General features: G+C 35.0%; 1 protein-coding gene across 7 annotated transcripts in view; it reads right to left on the bottom strand.

Moving 5' to 3' along the window:
* Positions 1-816: 816 nt before the first annotated feature.
* The window catches only part of LOC149806899 (lipoamide acyltransferase component of branched-chain alpha-keto acid dehydrogenase complex, mitochondrial-like), a 34,751-nt gene continuing 10,611 nt past the window's right edge, over positions 817-24,956 (bottom strand). The window contains exons 5-13 of one of the 7 annotated variants that reach the window (XR_016421251.1): positions 24,042-24,169; positions 20,568-20,664; positions 19,640-19,947; positions 15,761-15,838; positions 9,324-9,515; positions 8,913-8,984; positions 4,750-7,940; positions 4,619-4,699; positions 817-4,568 (exon numbers count right to left, since the gene is read on the bottom strand). Coding sequence is in view for 2 of the 7 variants with exons in the window: in XM_089959304.1 (XP_089815430.1) it covers positions 7,773-7,940; positions 8,913-8,984; positions 9,324-9,515; positions 15,761-15,838; positions 19,640-19,947; positions 20,568-20,664; positions 24,042-24,169 (1,043 nt within the window). In the remaining 5 variants the exon portion in view is untranslated. Of the gene's footprint in view, positions 7,941-8,912; positions 8,985-9,323; positions 9,516-15,760; positions 15,839-19,639; positions 19,948-20,567; positions 20,665-24,041; positions 24,170-24,956 lie in introns of all 7 variants that reach the window. The other 6 variants (XR_016421250.1, XR_016421243.1, XR_016421242.1 and 3 more) reach the window with 6 other exon arrangements.

Below are 24,956 nucleotides of genomic sequence, written 5' to 3'. Positions count from 1 at the left end.
ATTCGGCCAATGTGGGTACGTGAGAAAGCTTGCCAGTAGCTTCTCGTAGGTCGGTGGTTCTTCCCGGAGTTTTCGCGGGTTCTTCCTCCACCATTAATACTGGGCGCCATACATATCATATCGTGTGCTGAAAAATGGCGTTAAACCCATCTACAACAACAACAACTGATTTGTTCTACCTAACAAAGTACTAGTATTTTGTTGCTGCAGGTACAACTTTTTTGGGCACACACAGTCAAGTGTCACATGACATGATGGGAAATATAAGGATATATTTTTCACATGTGCTAGTGTGTGCAATTTGGATTTTTAACGTAGCTTTAACAATATTTCATTTATATTGCAATGATTTTTTGTAGTGTGGCAGATTAAAGTGATGTTGAGCACTGGAGCTGCATGCCGCAGACATGTAGTATGTTTCACCTAGTCACATTATCCTGACACCAGTCCAAACACTAACCTCTTAATGCTGAGCGCCTTGTGAGGCAGCTGTTAGTATCATTTGCAGAAGTATTTGGAATGACTTGGCTGGGGTTTGAATCCGCGACCTCCCTTATCCGAGGTGGACGCTATAACCACTTGGTCACTGGACTGGTCTTTCACACGTGAAAATATAAGGATATATTTTTCACATGTGGAAATATAAAAATGAACAAAACGATTGAAAATTATGTTGCCAATAAGTCTGTATATTTCACACTTAAGTTATATAATAAAACCATTAAATTTTCGCTGTATTGTTTGTGATTGTTACCTGTTAGGATTTTTGTGTGCGTGTGTGTGTGTACATTAAAGAAAATATGTGGAAAGACAAGGTAGCAGTCAATAAGGTATTTTTATTATACCATTACGACATTGTAAAAATTAACTACACAGTGCACACATTATGTAATTTCAAATCATACAATCTATGTGTGACCAGTCATGTGTAATTTTTCAAAATTAAATAAGCACATCAAAATTAACTGTAGATACAAGATAAAAAGAAGCAGGTCCAGTACTTGTATTAAATCTGAAACTATAATGATTCACTTACTCCTGGATAAGAAAAACGTCAGACTAAACATATCATCTAATACAGATCTTTTATCAACAGTGTAGTTTTGTTTTCCACTAACTACTCCTAGCAAACTGCATAGATCCAGATCTGCCCCTGCATAATGTGATGGCAGATGTGGGTCTTTGCAGTTTGCAGCTGGACTCAACAAACAAGTGGGTATATGATAATAAACCTTATTTATTCATTCTGGAAGTTAAAACACACCATTATACATCACCATTACCATTCCTTTATTCTTCTCTTTATTTCATTACTCCAATTTACTTCTTTAATACAATTTTAACTGCTGTCTTGACTAGATTTGTGTTTGTCAAACACTGTAGAAACTGCTTACCCCGAAAAACTCAAGTCCCACAAATGTCAAAACTCAAGAAGAATGCAACAACTTGCTATAATTGCATGAAAATGTAATGAGGTCATCTATTAATGCATACAAACAATCATGCATCATTCAATTTATGTACCTCAGTTAATTTTTGCTAAATTGTTAATTTTTGCTAAACTGTGCTGACATACCATTTGTTTATAAAAAAAAGGCACAAAAGGTTAAAATGTTTACATAAACAAATAGAACCTTGCTGCAATGGCCTGAAGATCTGATTAGGTCAACTGGATATGAACACCAAAACCTGAAGATCTGATTAGGTCAACTGGATATGAACACCAAAAGCATATGTATTGTTCTGCTTCAAAGTTTTGTTAAAACAAGTCACAGTAAAAAATTATCAAAATGGGTGACCAAATTGACAGTGCTATAAAATCTGAAAATCCAATCAAGTTATCTGCTCATTTCATGGTTCAAAGTTCAGCTGACTCATCGGATTAGGGTGGCATCTTAAATCAATGAATGCATAAACAAATTCAAACAGACCTCTAATAAATTTGATTGCCAGTTAGGTGTGACTCAATGCATCACGTGACTGAAGAAAAGCCTGTCCAACTTAGTAAGGCAAGTGGACAGAGTTGATAATACCAATATCTATTCCTTATAACTTGCACATTTTTTTGTCTAAGTTTTCAAACTATGCAGAAGTTTTCATAATGTAAATTGCTTGTTACAAAGAAAAAGTCATGCATCTGAGGTGTTGGAACATTCTCCTTTTTTACAGGGGTCAATAGCTTTCGTGCTACTGCAGTAAAATGGTTTGGGGATGGGCATACAGATAAACAGCTGCAAAGCATACTGCCACCTTTTGCTACTGCAGTGGAGGCATAATAAGTCTCATTATCAGTCAACACTCATTTACATGTCAAACAAAAACATTATTGATTTTTAAACAATTCGAATTAGACACGCACTGCATTCAATATAGAAATAATTTCCCTGTAATAACATGAAGCCATGATCAACATCACTATCACAGTAAGACAGAATCGTTAGCCAAGTATGAATGGTCTTTTAATTACAGTTTAGTAACAACTACATATTTTACAGAACTTCAAATTATCAGGTGTGAAGTTGGCACCTACAGTTCTTTTTATTGAATAAAATGTGCTACATTTTATATTGGAAATCTATGGATATGTTGCAGAACCCAAATTTCTTGGTGAGTTATTCCTGTGTAGCAACGGTTTTCCCTAGTTGATGTAACAAAGTAACTGTGTGAGTGACAATGAATTAGGATTTCCAATTCAATTATTATCCATCATTGTAATAAGACAGTTTCAACTAATAAATCACAATTTCCAAAGAAAACAAAAACATCAACATGCAGTAGTGTTATTAAATTGTGTTAATATCCAGCAACGACTGCTGATGCTGAGCACATTCACTTAATGTTTACGAGAGAGAGAGAGAGAGAGAGATTGAGATAGAGAGATTTGTTGTATGCATAATAACAATATTGACCACTATATCATTGAACATGTACAAAAACCTGAAGGGAGTAGATCAAGATGTGTGTACAACTTACCAGTGTATAACTGAACATGTACAAAAATTTGAACAGTATACACTGACATTTGTTTGTACTACTTACCATTGTATGATTGAACATATTCAAAATGTGAACAGTGTACACTGAAATTTGTACTACTTAACACTGTATGACTGAACATATACAAACTATGAACAGTGTACACTGAAATTTGTTTGTACTACTTAACACTGTATGACTGAACATATACAAACTATGAACACTGTACACTGAAATTTGTTTGTACTACTTAACACTGTATGAATAAACATAACACTGTATGAATAAACATATACAAACTATGAACAGTGTACACTGAAATTTGTTTGTACTACTTAACACTGTATGACTGAACATATGCAAACTATGAACAGTGTACACTGAAATTTGTTTGTACTACTTACCGCTATATGATTAAACATACACAAACTAAACAGAATAGACAAGAGATTGTTTTGTACAACTTAAAATTTGAAGCAAAGGTGAAGACCTTGATGCTGATCTGCTAATGCATTATGCATTAATCCGAGTTTATGCTGTTGAGTGTTTATCATACTGAAGTAAATACAGTACAGGATATCAACATAAATTTGTATGCACACAGCAGAATTTTTCATTAAAAATAATCACAACAACAGATATTTATTTTTAAAAAGCAGCGAGATTCCGTGTATCTCCTAGTATAAACAAACCAAGTCCTATATGTAAGACCTGATGCTAATATTTATGTTGTGGGTGTCAAGGTCTTACAGCCTAACTAATGGCGCTGTGTAGCTTGTTTTGATGTCAACTAACATTGTTACGAAAGTCAAATTTTCAGGAATATTTCAAACAACTGAGAACTAAATTAACGATGCTTTTCTACAAAGTAAAGACATGATGTTTTAGTCAGACTTTACTTACTTTGATGTGTTATCTCTAATAAATTAAAATTCTCACAAAAGAAATTAACCTATTTTCAAGTTTCGTTGGCCTACATTTCAGTTGGCTGGAAAGCGATGAAGTTGGGAATGCCAAAATTGGGTTAAGTTGAAATATTATTCTTTAACAAAACGAATAAAAATATATTCTGCCTATTGGAACTCTAAGCAACAATTCGTTTTGTTCAAGAAACGTATCCACAACATGTACCTACTTGAACTTAATTCAGCATACCTCGACTACTGTCCCAGTGCAACAAATTCAAAAGTATGTCAATGGAACTTGACAATGCGTCCATTTGCTAGTATCATTCATTCTGCCAGGATAAAGACAGCACAGTAAGTATATTAATTACACATAAATTAGTGGAAGAGTGTCGATATAGGCTGCCAAGTGTGTGAGACGTTCCTGAAACTTTGATTACTCAATCCGATGTCAACATCAGAACACGCTATACAAGGCTGTTTTTTGGATAGTAAGACATAACACCTAAACAAAATCGACATGTGCTATGTCTTACATGTAGGACTAACACAAACCATGATTTTATGTATCTAACCATATGCATTTGCAATCCTTAACATGAGAATCCAATTATCTAAAGACTGCCTACTATCTAACTAGAAATAACGATGTTAACACTAAGCCTAACCTACAAAATTAACACTGACCTTAATCTACAAAATTAACACTGACCTTAATCTACAAAATTAACACTGACCTTAATCTACAAAATTAATACTGACCTTAATCTACAAAATTAACACTGACCTTAACCTATAAAATGAACACTGACCTTAACCTATAAAATAAACACTGACCTTAGTCTACAAAATTAACACTGACTTTAACCTATAAAATGAACAGTCCTTAATCTACCAAACTAACACTGACCTAATCTACCAAATTAACACTGTCCTTAATATACCAAATTAACACTGACCTTAATCTACAAAATTAACACTGACCTTAGTCTACCAAATTAACACAGACCTTAATCTAACGAATTAACACTGACCTTAATCTACAAAATTAACATTGATCTTAATCTACCAAATTAACACTGACATTAATCTACCAAATTAACATTGTCCTTAATATATCAAATTAACACTGACCTTAACCTACCAAATTAACACTAACCTTAATCTACAAAATTATCAATGACCTTAATCTACCAAATTAACACTGACCTTAATCTACTAAATGAATGCTGTGCTTATCTAGGTGTGGACAGATCTAGAGAGACATAAGTGTAATAGCCTTGTTCAGCTTCCACCAATACATGCTTGATAAAAAACAAAAACAACTCATTTAAAAGCATATATAAATATATATGTATCATAGACAACATTCTGTATTACATAGCACATTTTAACTGGATATGCAGAACAAGTCTGTTTCACACTTTCAGTCTCATAAACATGGCCATCAGTCCATGTTGTTTGCAGTTAATTATACTTGCCAATTTATGACAGAGTTTACCAATAATTACGGATCCAAGTCTGATGGAGGCCAATACGAGTTATAATGTTTTAAGCCAAACTATTTGAATGAAGCAAAAAAATCTTGTACATGAATCTTGTTATAATTTTCAAGTCCAATACTTTACAACTGTTTAGAAGCAGAATCCAATAAGCTATCTCTACTGCTATTTTTAAAATAAAATCTGCTTGCATACTTTGATATGCAGAGGAATACAGTTATATCAACATCTAATTAAGTAAATTTCCACATTTAAGAAACCCCATTAACAATTGAAATCTGAATATCTTTTTAATGAAATTATGTCTAAACAAATAACATTTAATTACCATCAGTTTCATTAAGAATTGATTGCGCTGTATACATGTAATTTTAATTGTTGATGATTTACCTCATTTAGCTCTATTTAATGAGCACATAGCTGTGAACAAGACCCAGATCTGTCATCATATAATGAACCAGCAGACCAAAATCTATTCTGTTCACTTGAAATCATAATTATAACATGAACCCATTTTGTCTCCCTATACGATGCATAGAGTAGAAGGTAGTATTTATCTTGCACAATAATCACATCTCTTTCGGAATCATGCCCATGTCAACATCTCTACATAATGTAACATTCGGACTTCACAAGAGTGCAGCCAATGGCTGAGCAAGACACTTGTGTGCCATAATAGGTAAATAGAGTAAAACAGCTGTAACAAACAGAATTTTTTGTTGTTGTGATTTTAGCTCAAAGTAATGCTATGAAAAAAATCTATTTCAACAAATAAATATGGTTTTAGTTTTGCAATTTAAAAAAACAAATAATTCCCGAGTACACCTTAATGAGGGGATTATCAAATACTGCAACAATGAAAACATGTAGTTATCCACTGAAATAGAAACCTCCTGTCAAGGTATTATTTCTTGAGCAAAATGAAGGAAATATAGCCTAATATGGTGGCATTATGTGAAAACAGATCAGGCTATATATGTTGACATATGGATGGGCTTTTGTATAGTAGTAAATTTGGTTTGCTGAATTCTTGAGTACTGAGGGTTGCATACAAGATTCATGACCAGCATGATGGTAAGAAAAACAGAAAGTTTCATAAAAAGGTTGAATATAAGTACAATAATTAGACAACCTTAAGCACCTGACAAATGTTGTGTCCAATGCCAACAGGCCACCAGAATCTCTGGTTCTGGCCAAATGGCTATCAGAATCACTGGTTCTGGCCAACTGGCTACCAGAATCACTGGTTCTGGCTAACAGGCTACCAGAATCACTGGTTCTAGCCAACAGGTTACCATAATCACTGGTTCTGGCCAACAGGCTACCAGAATCACTGGTGTTACCTGCAGTGGAATCTACTCTTTATTAACAAGCATTCTTGTGGCATTCCTGTTTGGCTATAAATTTTTGTGATAAACACTTAATCATAACAAAATTTATACACCAGAATTAGTGCAGATGGAAAATTACTTGTTCTGCCATGTAAAACATGTAACTTCTTAAAAGAAACTAAATCTTGATATTGAAAAGCCCATCACATCAAAATTCCAACCCTGCCCATGTGTCTATGTGCCCTAAAAAGAAGATTTTAGGGACAAATTACAAGCAAGTAAATGTTTTGGACATGTGACTTGCTGATTATTCACATTTTAAGGTATCCAGTTACAAATCTTTTCAAAGCAACTTCCTGATCATCTACTAACTAAAAAGCCCTCAACTTACTTCAATTTTCTTATGGGCTGACTAAAAAGCCATCAACTTCAATTTTATTATGGGCTAACTAAAAAGCCCTCAACTTACTTCAATTTTCTTATGGGCTAACTAAAAAGCCCTCAACTTACTTCAATTTTCTTATGGGCCAACTAAAAAGCTTTAGAAGTGGAACAGTCTACTTCTGCATCATTATAACAATGGATGTTACAGTTTTACCCAAGTGAAACCATTTATGTTTTGACTAATCTTTTCATTTAAAAGATAACAAGACTGCTGATTATTACCTAAATTCTGATTATATAAGTGACCAGTCAAATCATTAATGCCCGAGATTTGCCAGTTTACTTTGCTTTTATGTAAGATTGTTTTCAAATTTGTACAAACTCTGCTTCCTACTTCACACATATGGTTGTCTGCTTCAATTTATGGTGAAAACATGCATTTCCCTCCAAATTACAGAACATCCCATGTTCCACAATGAATACACCATACTATTGTCTTTCTTATTAACAAATGGATGACTGTGCTATTGAGACTTGACCTGTAATCACTCTCCAAGTTTCTTGGCTTTAGTTTATGATGACTGCACTTCTGAATGTGGATGATGATCTGTCCAATCAAGTCCTACCATGTCCAATCAAGTTCTACCATGTCCAATCAAATTTCTACCATGGAACTATTTTAGATCCAGTAGCATAAGAGATGGATTCTCTAGGTAAGACTTCCATAAATTTGAAAAACGTGCCATAGTAGCACCCTCTATTATACGATGATCTGCCGACCAGCTAACCATCATGATGTGCGCTTTCTTCACATTTCCATTTTCATCAAATCTTGGTAACACCTATGCAAAAAAAGAGGATAAAGAGAAGTAGAATGATGGCAAACAAAATAATAGGAGACCGAGAACTGTGCTGTACTGATAATCCCCTAAATGGAGATTCCTGGGAAATGGTTAAAGGTCAAATATACCCGAACTGTAGCTACACTGAAAATTCTGAATATATTTTACATCATACATGCAGTCATAGTACGAAGACACATAATATATATAACAGACTTTGGGAGGGACGTGTAATTAAAAGCACATGATCTGAAATAGCAAGCCATTTAAGTAGCTCTCATTTTTTTTCTTACTGTATATTCCATCTAGACACCATACTGATGGTGTTTTCTACATGTACTTAACAATATGGCAGAGACTTTGTATGCTGTAGTATTTACTAGCAATTCAGACCGAGCATAGCTACAGCTGTCTTTGTCAAGCATGAAATTTACCACCCCTTGCAACCCATGCCATGCACATGTTGAGTATAGTCCAGAGAGAGACAGCAGATTTCTTAAAGGCCACAGCCAATCACAACCAGTGACAAGTGCTTGTGTGTCTGAATGTATGTATAATGGCTGTTGAACAACCAGGTACACACTTTTTCATAGATGGAGTTTAACTTAAAAGAGCAGGTTGCCCGTTTTATTTGAGAATTATTTTGGAAGTGAACTACAGTGTATGAGCACATTTTCACTATAGCAAGGTAGTGTTTTGCCTCAGCTTGGCATGTCACAAACACTACAGTAAAATCCAAATATTTTGTAAACAAATCCTTCACTACTTCGATCATAAAACATTAAACTGTGTCATAAAATTAGTTATCATTCCTCTTTCTTTTTCCCATACTTCAAAAGCTCTACAAAACAATCTCCTCCTGTAGGGCTTATGATTAGTAGGTAAGATCATTTTTAAACAGAAACGGAACCATGAACAATTACACGGATAATTCATAGTTGTAACTGTAATTGTTAGAAGCTATCTAAATACCTGGATTTTTCCAAGAGCTCCAATTGCCACTTCTGGTGGTACTATAACTGGTCTAGCATATGTACCTCCTATCTGAAAGATGTAACATTTTAAGTATAAATGTTATACTTAATACAACATCTTAAAGTAAACGAATGACACAAGTGGGATACATTCTAGTTTTCCAAATTAATATATTATTTGGTCTTGCAATTTGTTCCAATAACAACTACTGAATCCCGAGACAAACCACATATCTGATTAACGAGTCAAAACATAAAATGTATCCATTCATTCACCTCTATGTCTATTTTTCTGTTCCACAACGATGAAAGTCTTTAAATATTTTCTTTAAGATGTCCGATATAAACTTAGCTCTTCATCAGCATCTGACAAAAATAAATCCAATGATTATGTGGCATCTTTACTTACTGAGCCTATGTTTGACAAAGAAAATGTTCCACCGGTCAAATCTTCTTGACCTAATTTTCCAGCCTCTCCAAAAGCCTGTAGTCGGTTCAGTTCTGATGCTATTTCAAAGACAGTGAGAGATTGGACATTTTTCACATTTGGAACAAGAAGTCCTTCTTTCGTATCCATTGCCAGTCCTATATTATGTGCTGCCTGAAAGAAATTATGAAAATCAAAGTTTCAACACCAATAAATATGGCACCAAAAACAAAAGTCCCTTGCAGGGACTGATCATCTCCTGTTCAAAAAGAATTTCCAGGAAATGAAGACAAGACTATTTCTTCTTTTTAACTACTGAGTGTTGAAATCATCTCTGATATTCTTGGGCATTATGATTTTCAAATTATTTCATTTTTGGATGTGAGATTGGCACCATTTTCATTTAAGACAAACTAGACACTGTTAGAAGACTTGGTTGAAAACCATGCCAATAGGACCATCCTTACAGTAGGATTTGCAACATGATTTTCAATATGTTCATTGTGGCAGCAAAAGTGACCAAACTGGATGTCAGATCAGCACCATTCTCAATTAGGACCAATTAGTCTTCTGATGAAAGCCCCACGTCAATATGCCTTTCCATTCTGGAGACGTAGTAAGAAGATTTTCAAGAAGGCTCCTGTGGCAACCATAATCAATGTCTGAGTGGCATGATTTTCATTTAGGACAAAGCAGATATCACAAGAATTCTCTCTGGGAAATCCAAATCCATTCATAATGAGTAGCATAAAGATTTACCAGGTTGGATGCTATGGCAGCCATATTGGACACCAATTTTATTTAGGACCAACCATGCATCTGGATGAATATGTACAAAATGTTTCACAGCAATCCTCTAAGTAGTTTAGGAAGAAGCATGAATAAAGGCTGTTTGATGTTAGACAAAAGTCCATCCCATAAGCTAAGACAAAAGTCCATCATAAAAGCTCTTCTGGACTAATAGAACTAAAAAAGTTACCATGTAATTATGTAAAATTCCTCCTACACCACTATATTTTAAAACTTAAGAACATTTATGTTGGGGTGGTATTGTGGAATTGTGAGGAGGCAGAGCACTGAGACAGGTACAGATCCATGGTAATGACTCAATATTTCAAGTTAATTCAGGTATGACTATTTAGGTATTGTAAAGCAATACTCTGTACAACACAAGATCTGTGAACCTGATTATCTACCACCAAGCCTCACTGACCTGGACCTTTTGTCAAGATATTTTGGTCTTGAACTTAACTTGCCATGCAGAAATCATTTTCTTATTAGATTTATGGTGGACATGACCTCTGACCTTTCATATCAATAGTTTCTTTATTACCTAAAGTGCAATCCCTCCACAAAGTTTGGTGAAGAACATAATTTAGAACAAGTTGTTCAGCAAAACCAATTTTTCTTTGAGCCATAGTGACCTTGATGTTTGACCCCAAATCAACAGGCTTCCTGCACACCGTAAATGCAAGCTCTCCATAAATTTATGTCAAGGTATGTGTTTTGGACAAAAGTTATGATGCAAAAAGGATTTTTCTACTTTCATCTCAAGAAGTGTGCTTCTGCATGCCAACTGATGACCTCAGGAATACTTTAATAGAGACATTACAGTCAAATCCAAGGCTTACAGATATTGCTCTTATTTCATGAGCAGAGACCTTCATGAGGCAACTCCTTTCTGGCAATATTTTAGTATGCCATACGTATTACCCACTTCTGACATGATGACATGGCTTAAGGGGTTATGTCCACCTTTCCAGGTTTACCTGGGAGAAAGTGGTGTCTTTGTGCCCCATGAACTGGCTCAGTCCACTTTGGATAAAGTCTGAGTGCTCATACCAGGTCCTGTTTGAAAGCCTTTTGGAACGTGCCATTCCAAGAGAGAGGAAATATGGTGACTGATTGCTCACTAATGGCAAACTATTATTGGCAATACAACTGGATAAGGACCACCTGACCGAAACTGAAGATAGGTTTGGTCAATAGAGAGGGAATGTAATTCACTGACACTGCATGCTGAAGCTAATCCTATTAGGAAACATGTTTTGTATGAAAAGAGTTTCAGTGAGGTCCTGGCTAAAGGACTGAACTTGTTTAAAGTTTCCACTTAGGAAACAAAGTGAGAGATTTAGGACAATGCAAGACAAATTGGACAACAAGTCATAGAAGTTTTGATGGGAGATCTGTAGAGAAGGTGTCAGAATGAGTCTTATACCAGCAAGATGCAACAGATATTGATAGCAAGAGTACTGTACCAAATTCAAGACCTTTTCAAGGATATTTCTTGACTTTTCTACGTTAAAATTTTAAGTAGTAATGGAACAAAGTGACATTTTCTAATAATAAAATTTACAATTTCATGTGTAATTAATGAATCATGATGTAAAAGAATATACTTACAAACTAGAAGAATGATGAAAACATAAAAATAAAAACAGTTCAGTATGTACACTAAAGACATATGGGACTAGTCTGAAACATGTAAAATATGAAGTTTTTCTATCTCCTTATGAAATGTTCTTCAAAAGCTATCTGGGATCATGCTGGAAAAGACTTTGTTTATTCCTATGTTAGACGAATAACTGTTATTCTTTGAAACCATGTGCAGAGTCCAAATAACTTCAGCCCACAAAGTGTCTTCTTTCAATACAAATGATGCCATCAACTGAAAGGAAGACTGTTTAGGAGTTCTCAAGTTCGTAGATCTTGTTATGTTCATTGGCTATTGAGAATCAAATTTGGCTTTGGGACATGGAACTGAAAAATTAATGCAACATCCACTACTTCCGGTCTCAAGACATAACTTACAATCAGCCAAATAAATGTCTGCATTTTTCTGAAGCATTTCTTTTTATATTCTCAATTTTCAAGCCACAATGCATGGAATTTTGTCCTGCTTGCCATCTTTTTATTCAGGTATGTGTATGGTTGAAAAACTGCATTCAGGCAAAACTGACAGTTACTGAATAACAAAAGTCTCATTTAAGATCAAAATCTCTATTTTTGCATTAGTTTTCATTTTCAAGGCTTTCTTGGCAGAATTCCAGAATTATAATAAAATTAAAACCTTTTTCATGGTCTTCCGGAAAATCCATGGAATTCAAGGTTTTCAAGGATCATTACGGACCCTGGGTAGTTAACTCTCAGAAAAAAAAGCCTTTTGAATTGCTCTGGTCACAGATCTTGGCAAAAAATCTCTCAGAAATTTCCCTAATGAAAGGAAGAGCTAACTTCCTCATCATCAATATTGATTGAGGCCTTGACCCTCTATGCTGGTGCAGAAAAGAGAGGTGTACACTTTGTACAGGCAAAGCGTGAATAATGTGAATCCTCGCTAACTCTGAATTTCTTGCACTTAATACATTTAATTGTCATTCCTAATTCTGAAATGACAATTGAAAAAAAGAAAGGAAAATTTATCAGTTAAATACATTAACAATCTCAGAGACATTTGCTATATTACAGGTGTTAAACAGGCTGCATGCACAAACACAAACTACAGAGATGATTTTCTATTAAAATGCAGCAGTGTGAATCATGTGGTCAGAGACTGCTAAGACTAAATCCACATATGTGGAAAAATTGACATAAATATGATCAAACTTTAAACAAAATAATAAACACTGTGTAGAATAAAATGAATTACATCTGAAAATAAGCAATCCTCAATGGATGGGATAAAATTATCATAAATATCACATGGTTTTGGGAGGCAATGTGAAAGATGTCAGTTCACAGTGAAAACTAGCTCCATATGAAGGCTGCAAGGTGAGGTGATGGGCAAAAGTTATCCCCCTTTGTGTGTGTGTGTGTGTGTGTGTGTATATATATATATATGTATATATAACTATAGACAGAAAACATGAATTTTCATATTTGGTAAGGTGGATTACAGAGGTAGTAGGGCTCATTACATTAATGAGATCAGGGAACATATTCAAAGGAAAAACGAGTGAGGTTGATTTTGATTAAGAGGACATCACCTATCCAAATCTTCCTTAACATATGTACTCACTTGAAGATTGATTACAACTTCAAATAAGTGTGTTTGTGATTTGGATTTTTAATGTAGCTTTTAAAAAAATTCTGTCATATTGCTATGATGTCTGCAGTGTGGCAGTTTATAGTGATGTCTAGCACTGAGGCATAATGCTGCAGACATGTAGCATGATGTCCCACCCAGTCACATTACTCTGACACTAGGCTGACCAGTCCTAGCACCAACCTCTTAATACTAAGTGCCAAGTGAGATAGCTGCTAGAATCACTGTTATAAGTCCTTGGTATTACTTGGCCAGGGTGCAAACCCATGATCTACCAGATGCTCTAACCACTTAGGCCAAAGGAGCGGTCCAACTTCAAATACAATAAAGCCTTATTTGGTGTTGAATATTGTACCAACAGATCAGGGTAAATGTTGTCAGTTCTACTGATTACTCCTAATTGACTGCACATTGTCAGATCTGCTGGTGCATTATGTTATGGTAGATCTGGATCTGCTGGTACATTATGTGATTGTACTTCTGGATCTGCTGGTACATTACGTGATGGTAGATCTGGATTTATGTGATGGTAGATCTGGATCTGTGTAGCTTGCAGCTGGATCTGACTTGCCATATTTACCATTTATATTGGGACACTGTATTTGTTAGGACACCATTAATTTTTTTATTCACTGTGTGTTCCTGGACACATTATTTTTTTTTAGTCCTAGTTGTGGGACACTTTTTAAAGCATCTGAAAATAACATTTCAGACAATGCACTAAAATATAAATTTTATTTTAAAAAATATATTAAACTGTGTACTTGAGATTAAACCCTTTAATCCACTGCATTATCACCTCATCAACCCAACCCTTCTGCACACATGCAATCTATCCTTTTGGTGCATGAATATTTTAGAACTCCCTCGTGCTGTGAAAAATTATCACTGGAGGCACATTTCCCACTGTGGAAACTGCAAGGTCTAAAGTAAGATTTTTTAAAATCTGTACCAGTAATGTAAATTCTCATATTTTTAAACCCCTTCTTATCAAAAGTCCATCCAGGAATGAGGTCAAAGTACACTGGAGTTTCATCTAGGTTAATGATCAGCAAATCATCTTTTTCACTTTTTTTCGGTCTTCTTGAATTCACTGAATGAATTTACATTCCCTCTTCAAATTTTCTGTGAGAAGCTGGCTCATTTATGTTTGTGCAGAAAGCACTAGCTTGTGTTGCTTTAAATATTATTCCACTGCTTCAATTTATTATCAAAATTCCCATGAATATCAAGGAAAAAGACACCAAAGTTGGCTTCCCTACATTGGCTGAACTTTTTGCTCGTTTATCAGTTGTGTTTAATCACTACCCGGGTTTCTGTTTGTTTGCCATCTGTAATCCTAATACAAATGGGCATTGATGTGTACAAGGTAAATAGTATACACAGCAATAACTTTAATAATACTTTTCTAACCCATGTTAGCGAAAGATTTGTCATTTGCAAATAATGATTTTTATATGCGAGATACTGTCATATAGTTAACCTGGATATAATACAATCTTGGTTATTTTGCACCTTACACTGTGTCATGCGTGAATGGCAGGTGCCTTCAAACAATCGTCATTTCTTTACTTCTCTCATTCGTGATTTTGTTGGATCCAGTTTTCAGTCTGATAGCATATTCAAACCTGTGAGTACAACCAAACATGATTTGTTTCTCTATAATTCACGTCAATGAACAATGTCATGAGTTATCCAACATAAGCGATACACACTACAGTATGGACCATGTGCCAGCTGGCATATGTTATATTTACAGAGTTCAGGTAAATGTTTCTTTCTTGAATACATTGCTCATCATAAAAGTAAGACGAATGGATGTCAACAATACAATGTCAGTTTCTTTCACTTTATTTTCATATAAGCATTTGTTTATCTTTTTTAATGCAATGTGCAGTGGGGTGCATGTGCAAATTCAACACAAATTTATTCTGTTTCTTAAATCTTGGGACATATGACCTAGGCAAAAAAAAGTCTCACCATAAGTTCTGGGGCAGGAAAAAAATGTATTATTTTATTGTGTCCCAATGGATACTGTAAATAAGGTATACGTGGCTATACACCAAGTAATCATTTCCCAAAATTTGTAAATTTGACTTGACTCCTAATTTATTTTTTAAATGTGGTTTAAAAAATAATTCATAAAAATATTTTACATTTGTAATTATTGTCATCTCTGCTTTGGTCCCAAGAATTTTATTTTATAAATTTTGTTTTAGAAAAAATGCTGATGTGAAACTTTAACCATCAAATAAATACAACTTGAACTTAGAATGAAGAATGAATTCAAATTTGTGAATTTAACAATGTCCCATCAGTATGTAGAAAACTACATGTTTCAGGTATGTGTTATGTGTCACAGTTATTATGGTACCTTGTAAGTTATGTTTTCACACTTTTCGTCAACACTGGAATTCAAAATAGGATACTGTAACAGAGCTAGTGATGCAGCCTGAAAAAGAAAACATTAAATAAATAGGAATGTGGCAAACGATAAATATAAAAGCTTACTATATACTGTATAAACAGTTGAAAATTGACTTATTGAGAATGATGACGTGTTATTGGTCTTTATATACAGCAGATCTAGCTATCAAAAAAGAAAATTAAATCTATGACCAAAGGCTTCCAGTACCTGATGTAGCAATGAGGAGACATAAATTGGAATCTTAAAGTTCAGATCCTTCCCCCATCTGAACAAAAGAGACTATGTTAAGGACTGGTGCAGGGACTTAAAGAGAGAGAGAGAGAGAGAGAGAGAGAGAGAGAGAGAGAGAGAAAGGAAACTATGACAGGGTAATGTGCTACTGTGATTAAAATTAACATTTCATTGAATTTTTCTTACTACTTGACTTTCCATCCTCTGTAACAAAATTAGTTCTGTAAATTGTGGAATGAGAATCACCTCATGTACATGTGTACTTCCATAGCAGCAAATAGTGAGTATCTGTGGTACTTAACTTTCATTCACACAATGAATGACATGTAAAACATTCAATAAAACATTGCTTCATTTGTATTATTCTTATACAATAACAGAATGATTAATGTGTATATTTTGAAGGATATAAAAAAGATCGTTTATTCTGAAAAAATATGGGGTATGATTCATGTGGCACAAAATTCCCCTGCAAACTTGGGCCCAATATTTTTTAATACTCAGTTAACAATCTGATATCCTAGACATTTACTGGGAAAATAAATTCTGATGTTACCCTAATCAAAAGCAAATAATTGTGCAATATCCTTTGAAGTAAACTGCTTAATATGTGCATAAGTAGACCAAAAGATATATCATGAGAATTCTGCAGGTAATGAAAATGATGATGTCCAATTATAATTGATTAAGATTTGTTTCCTGTTTTTGCTGTCTTGCAAAATGATATTAAGTCATCTTTAATGCTGTGCACTACTGTGTATTGGTTCTGAATAAGTCAATTCATAGTGACATAATCATCAAAATTTCCAGTGCTACTTTATTATCAAAAATATGATTTCCTTTGATTTGATCTTCTGCTATTCTGTTCCTCAAATGATTTCCCTTTAATTATCTCAAGAAACTGAGATTATGATCATAAAAAACCCCATAAATGCAGACCTGTCAACCATAAGTTCATTTCAGTAAGACAATCAAAATTTTTCCATAAAGAATAATTTTCAGTAAAATGAAACAAAATATGTACTGCTATTGTTGACTTGAAAAACTTGCATCTGAAAAGTTTAAAAGTGTGATTTGATAAAACAAAGACAATATCATGTTCAAGTACAAAGTACATACAGCAGACTTAGATATAATTGACCATAGCAGTTCCAAAAAACATGAGGTCAATGGCTTCTAGCTGGATCTCTCAACTTGATGTAATGTTCTTTTTTCATATCAAATTGTGCTGGCAACTGTCTCTCCTAATGTGACCACTACTAAAATCAACACAACATAACATCCAATAAATATAACTTGCCTTTCCTGCTTTTGTGCAGGCATGGCCAAATATCTGAATGTTTCTAACCTGTTTGTTTGAACTGCTAAAGAACCTGAACTGTCTTTCACATTCAACAGATTTCTGTTTGTTGGACAACATTTCTAGATATAGTAGTCCCCCTCTTATAAGGCCACCCCTAATGCTGGCAGGGATGTGGCCTTATAATGCAGGTGGCCTTTCTATAGGGGGATGACAAATGTGAATAGTAAATACATATGAAAAAAGTCACAAGTACATTTAATTTTAAATATTTAATATTTTAATTAAAAAATCACATGCATGATGTGAAATAAATGTAAAACAAACTTTGTCATCATTTTCAAAAGAATGCTATGAACAGCCATTCATATAGTTTTAAAACTGTCTTTATAATGTTGTTACAGTTCACATCATCTGTCACTTTGTTGGTAAACAGTCTAAAAAAACAAACCAGTCTCGTCACATTAAAAATATCCTTGCTGTCATATCCCTTGCATATATCATTTAGTCTTTTGTTCCAATCTTCGACAACTTCATTATTAACATCAGCTGATTCGCCGCTAATGACAGAACACTTGATATTGTGTCGCACTTGAAATCTGTGCAACCATCTGTTCTTGCGGTAAAGTCGTCATATCCCAATTCAACTGACAAACTTTCTGCTTTTTCTTGTCTTTCAAATCAGGATACAAACATCTCCTGGCTCAAACAATCTTCCTTTCTCCGTCCATTTCACCTTTCCACTTCTGCAGAATTGTTTCATTATCTGTCATGATATTGTTTATCTTAGTCTTCCCGACGTTAGTTTTCTGCAAGGATCCTCGACGACCACCCACCCACCCCGTCAGTTGAATTACTTTCACATTCTCCTCTAAACTGAGAATTTTTATTTTCCTCGATGACATGTTGATCCTTTTGCAGTAAGTTATTCATGTTGCCAACTACAATACTGATAAAACAATTTTGTATGCATCTAAACAAATTGCCATGTGTTTTTAAAGGAAGTGATCTTGTCACGTGATTCGTTAGTCGCAGTCTGGTACCCTATTGTTTTTATACATTTCTTGAAACTAAGTGAGAGAAGCCAAAACGGCTTCGATATGTACCATTAACATCACGCAGATTTGACCTCGCGGCCGCTATATTCGTAATTTTGACAATTATTGTCAGTAGTAATATCCACTGATTACCAAAGTGAACAAGCCCAACATCTTACTAAGGGAAGCCATAAAGGCTATTAAACCATTTTCCTGCTGACTTGGGTATTGTACATCGATACTGCCACTTCTCAGCTGTTACTACTGTTCGATAATTATAATCTTAACAATTATCAGAGTGACTAAACCACACATCTTATGATAACACAGCAGTAAGGCTAATTGGATTACATGTACGTACAGTTTTGTATGGATTAAAATCTGAGTCTTTCTCAGTTTTTATGGAATAAATGGCTTCTCATGAGGCGTAAATGATATAATATTAACCTTAGTGGTAAATGTACTTTACTCAACACTTCTTTTAGTAACAAAAACACAACATCGGGAAACAGAAATCGGATTACTTAACACACGTTATGAATAAAATACTGGTTCTGGATACATATTCATATAAAATGCGGCCGCTTGTGAGGGGTCAATTTTATAATTTTGCACTAATATGCTGGCTGCTGGTCGCGTTAGCCGGGTGGCCTTTCGCGAGGGGTACTTTTGAACACAAACTCATCGGTGCCAAAGGATTCTGGCCGTAAGGAGTGGGTGGCCGCTGTTCAGGGGGCCGTTCAAGAGGGGGACTACTGTAGTAACATAAATGGACAAGCTTCATCATGCAGGCACATGGGAAAATTAAATACCTGATACATTCCTGTATATTTAATCTGGCTCCCTGACGAACACCACCAAATTTAATATTAAGACAATATTCAGGTTTGACTGCAAAAATATTTTTTTTGCTCGTCTGATTGAAAAAAATGGTAAGGTATTATTTTAAAATACAATGGATGTCAAACATTTATTGAATAATTAATATTTTTTAAAAATCTATCCAATTTAATTCAATATTGGGATGGCTCAGTTGTTTACATGTCAGTCTTTCAAAACTGAAAGGGTGTGGGTTTGAATTCTACTATCAGACCAGCCTGGGTTAGGTGCTGAGGCATGTTCTTGGGCAAGGCACTTCATTCTAACTGCCTCAGTACCGAATAACCAACTTGTATTGCGGTGCTATAAAGCACCCAACAAAACCGATTCAATAATGGCAGTTTCTGAATGCAGCTTGAGGGCTTAAAACAAACCTACCTTAATAATAAATGGCATGTACGAAATTCTTGTTCCCCTCATTTCAGTTACAGCTTTAACTTCACTGCGCAGTTTTACTAATTGTGTTACATCAATCTCATCATAGTAACCAAAAGGTGGAATTTTGAGTGCTTCTGTCATGATCTTCACCATTGCTTTTCGAACACCTCTAATAGGTTCTGTTTTGTCCTGCCCAATCACTGGGCGTGGGGTAGGTTTTTGTGGTACAGATGGCACTGATTTGGGCTTGGCAACTGGTGTCACTTGGGGTGGCTCCTTAGGAACAGTTGTTGTGGGTTTCAGAGGGGCTGGGATGGAAATTTAAAAAGAAAAAATATTTCTTATGTTAAAAGAAAAAGAAAAGATTCAAGCATCTATTACTAATAAATTCCTTTATTTAAAGCAAGGATTATTTATGTCCAATAATAAGACAAGAAACAAAATTCTCTAATAATAATTTCAATAACTGCTTTAAATTCATCATCATCAACTTTTGACACATTTATAACCATAGATACCTCCATGGCTCGATATTGCTAATACCACACTTTTTAAAAAATATATATAATTTATTAAATATATATAACAATCATCAACAATATCTTCTAGCATAAGAGTGAAGATAATAGCCACAGCAAAATCTTCAAAAAATCTTTGCTGCTATTGAATGTAACCGCACAACATTTACTGTTGTACCAAACAAATGTGTTCAGTGAACAAAGATATCCTACCATAGTGCCTAAAATGAACTAATGAAAACTGTGACCAAAGAGGGACAGACAGACAGATGAACAAGGGTAACAATATACTTCACTACCAATGTTGTTAATGGGATGTAAAATCAATTTGCTATAGGTGACTGGCAGTCATTTCATTTAGGTGACTAACTCTTATGCCATATTAAAAGAACTTATGTTGTAAGTTGTACCCATTTTCCTTTGGTCTTTATCTTCAAGGAACTGAAGAATGTCTTCCTTCATCACCCTCCCATCTTTACCTGTTCCTTTTACCTCACTGAGATTAATCTGTAGGACAAAAGAAAATTGTAAGAAATATTTTTTGTAATCTTGATACAAAGAAAATAATTATCTTAAGTTAAATTAAGTACAGCTTTATGTAGATGCAACAAATACTGGAGACTTCAACTGCTGAATGGGACTGGTTATCTATACAAATTACAGGTACATAAACCTTGAGCAATGCATTTTTAAATAGATCATATGGAAATAAACAGAAACAAAGAATTTAAAACAGCCCTTATGTGGCAAAAATCTTGAAAACATAAATTTTGTAAGCAGTGAAAAGACTAGCAAAATATCAAAGATTTAGCTATACCTATAAAATTTAAACAATTAATAATGTATAATCTGCTCAATTAATATGATATAATCCACTCAGTAAAACATTTACTTTGACTAAAGATATGTATTTAAGTCTGCCAAAATTATTTTAAAAACCCCAAGATTTCAAAAAAGTGACATAATTTGATTGCAAGTGCTATGAAAGTAATTTCTATACCGAGATGTTTCTCAATTATAGCTTTCTAGGCAAGTGATAAGCTAAAATATGAGATACTTTCACTGAAAGTTGCAGAACACTCTGAAATTATGTTATTAAACTGATGCATATGAAGCATATTTTTCAGTAAATTATTTATTCTATAATACTTACCTGATTACATTAACATCAGAAGTAAAAGCCCTAAAACCTCTCAAGTCCAGTTCTCCCGAAAGAAGAAAAAGCTCTTGCCTATTACCTTCCATTGCAGCCTTGCAGTCACCATATATATATATATATATATATATATATATATATATATATATATATATATATCTTGCTGTAAAAGTGCATCCTTAACCGAGTCTGACAGTACTTCCAGCAGGAGCAGGGAGGACAAAAGGGGAGGGGGTTGGCAAAATGAGATCTGAAGAATCTGAAATGATTTTGATCACCCACTCCCTTTGTGGGAGAAGATAAATGCTCTTTGAAATGCAAGAGTCTGGAACCCACTGGAAGTATGTCTGCAGGCAGTCAGAAAAACAGGTCAATGGCAAGTGGGTGGAAGCTTGGGAGTTAAGAAACTTTTGTCTCCAAACCCCTTCAAAAGATTGCCATGAAATGGCCTTAAAGTTCATCAAACTTACAAAAGAACAGGCATTCAGTGTATTTTGGGTCTAGCACCTTGAGATCAGTAGAAAAGGCACTGGACTGGATCTTATACCAGTGAGGCAAATAGGATGCTAGTAACAGGCTCTCAGAAGAAAGGTTAGAGAATTGCCTGGGTCACTGATCTTGGCAGATAACTGCTCGACAATTTCCTTGATTTTCCCAGATGGTGGACGTAGATGGATGGAAAAACTGACTTCCTCATAATCAAGATCGATCAAGACCTGACCCTCTTGGCTGGTGAAGAAGAAGGGGATGGAGTTCATTCTGAGAATCAGAGTCTGGCAGCACAAGATGTATTTCCTATATCACAAACTTAAAGCTGTACTCATTCTTCTCCATAGCTGAAGCTGAGTTTCAAACATCATCAGGCTTATCCCCACACACTGTGAGTAGGTCAAGCTGAGTTTCAAACATCATCAGGCTTATCCCCACACACTGTGAGTAGGTCAAGCTGAGTTTCAAACATCATCAGGCTTATCCCCACACACTGTGAGTAGGTCAAGCTGAGTTTCAAACATCATCAGGCTTATCCCCACACACTGTGAGTAGGTCAAGCTGAGTTTCAAACATCATCAGGCTTATCCCCACACACTGTGAGTAGGTCAAGCTGAGTTTCAAACATCATCAGGCTTATCCCCACACACTGTGAGTAGGTCATCATGATAAGGATCAACGTCAATGGCTGAATAATACATGCTAGGAAGAATAGGAGTCCTGGCTATTGTCTCTAAAACTGTCATAGTACCATCCAAGAAAGCAAGCCATGAGCAACTGGCTAGAAATAACCATAAGTAGTAGTTGTCAAATCATTACAAATGGCTGGTCAAAATTAAAATCAGTCAGTGTGTGCACTGGGTGAACAGATGACAGTATTGACGGCTGTAATACCATAGTTTTGGTAATGTTAGGCTGATGGATGGATCTTTTACTAAGATCCCCAGAAATGTTAACATTCCATTGTTCTACCAACCAAAGCATAAGAGGATATACTACAGAAGCCATGTGGTCATTGAACAGCATGGATCTAAAATCAGTCAGCAAGGCTGTATGCTTGGCAGCCGATATGGCATCATACCAAGGTATGGCAAGATGGCATGGCTTTTCAAGTCATGTATAAACCATGTGCACCCAGATTTACAGGCCTAAAGACCATGACTGGGCAGGCAAGGCAAACTTAATGGACTACCTAGAATTGGGGGAGAGGAAGACACTACTCCAGCATGTCAAAATCATTAACTGAACTGCGTTGTCATTTGCTGCACCTGTAACTTCAAAGACGGCATAGATGATTGATGAGAAGCCACAGTTTCTTGTTTCCCACTATTAAAATATAGCTGTAATTAAAGTACAGCATATTGGTGTTGTATGTGTGTGTGGGGGGGAGCAGTGGCATCCCACATGGAGCAATCTTGTGACGCACTATTGGAATGAATACTCAGAACATCAGTATTTTCCATCTTTTATTTGATATGCCTGTTCTTTGTGGTTTTATACAGTATTGTAGTGTGCTCAGACCAAATGTGGCAAATTATGCAAGTTGCTAACGAGGTAACCTTTATACAGGTGAGACACGAGTCTTGAGACTCCTTGCTGACCTTAAACTTCTGGAATTTAACACATTTTGTTTTGGTCATATTTATTCTGAAAGGGCAAAAACAAAAAAGAAATGAAATGCCCCAAAAACCCATTATACAAGAGGTGAAAAATAAATTGGCAGTTTGCGCAAAACACAAACTACAAAACATGTCTGATGCAATGTTGCCATGTATAAACATGCAGTTAGAGATAAGAAAAACGAAGTCCACATAAGTGAGAAAATTCACATTAATATGGTTAAAAATAATTAATGTAAACCACCTGCAGAATAATCATTAATATATCCGAAAATATCAAAATCCTCAATGGACAGAAGAAATATAAAATTAATTTCCAAAGGATTTTGTGAGCAATGTGATTGTTATACTGTCAGTTCACAGCGAAAGCATAAAACCAGTACCAGTTGTCAATGGCAGGGGGAGGTAATGTGCAAGAGCTATGCCCTTTGTCTGTGTAATACAGACCTGAAAGATGAATTTTTGTCTTTTGGGAGAGCTTAATCTGTGAGGCATTAGAGTTCATATTCCTTATGTTCATGTGATCAGGGAATGCATTCAAAAAAGAAAAGGGAAAGGTTAAAATGCAATAGGGTACCCTGTACTTCTCTGGACATCACAGTAATGTCAGTATCATATACCTTGTTTTCAATGGCCATTTTCCTAACTGCTGGTGTTGCAAGAACATTATGACCTTTGACCTTTGTCATTAAGTCATCTGTACTGCTATCAGACTCAGTTTCAACAACTTCAACCCTTTTAGGGTCTGCTGAAAAATGAACATAATTCTTTAAGGTAAATCCATTAGCTATACTCCCATTCCTCATGATGAGAATAACACTCCTCTCTCATATGGAGATGGTTTTAATACTTCCTAAAATAAGGAGCTGACTGAATGAATCAAAAGCATAACATGCATTTAAATAACATGAAACCAGAAAGCTAGAGACTGTCATACATGGTCTTATATTTAAACACAATATAAAAATAAACCAAAAAAGCTAGTTCTCCTTCCAAAATAAATGACAAAATGTATAAAATGTACAGCTAAGTCATTAAAAAATTAAACTGCATCAGAATATGCTGAATGGTTCTTAAAACTGTTTGATTATAAGCACCGTCCAATGTAAAGATTTGAATTTTACGGATAAGGGCCATAACTCTGTCCAAAATTGAAATGACAGGGCAAAATCCACAAATGCACGTACAAGAGACAATGTTCTAATGCAAATCTATCAGACTATACTAAATAGTTCTTGAGCCATGCTTATAACAAGCAACATCCTACGTAACAATAAAGGCGGACTGATAATGGCCATAACTTTGTCCAAAAACAGATCAAAAGAAACCCGTAAAAGTTACATGTCAACAAGACAACGTTCATACCCAACTGCATTAAAATCCATTGATTCATCCCTGAGCAATGCCATTTAAATGCCACATTATATGTGAAAATATTAAGTTAATTGTCATGGTCATTACTCTATTAACAACGAAGCAATGGCGGATTAGACCCATTAAAGGCAAATCTAGATTTAATAGACAATGCACACACC

This window comes from Sinohyriopsis cumingii, chromosome 1 (assembly GCF_028554795.1).
Source record: "Sinohyriopsis cumingii isolate HCF-2022 chromosome 1, ASM2855479v2, whole genome shotgun sequence".
Classification (NCBI taxonomy): Eukaryota; Metazoa; Mollusca; class Bivalvia; order Unionida; family Unionidae; genus Sinohyriopsis; species Sinohyriopsis cumingii.
This window is presented reverse-complemented; position numbering and strand designations above follow the sequence as displayed.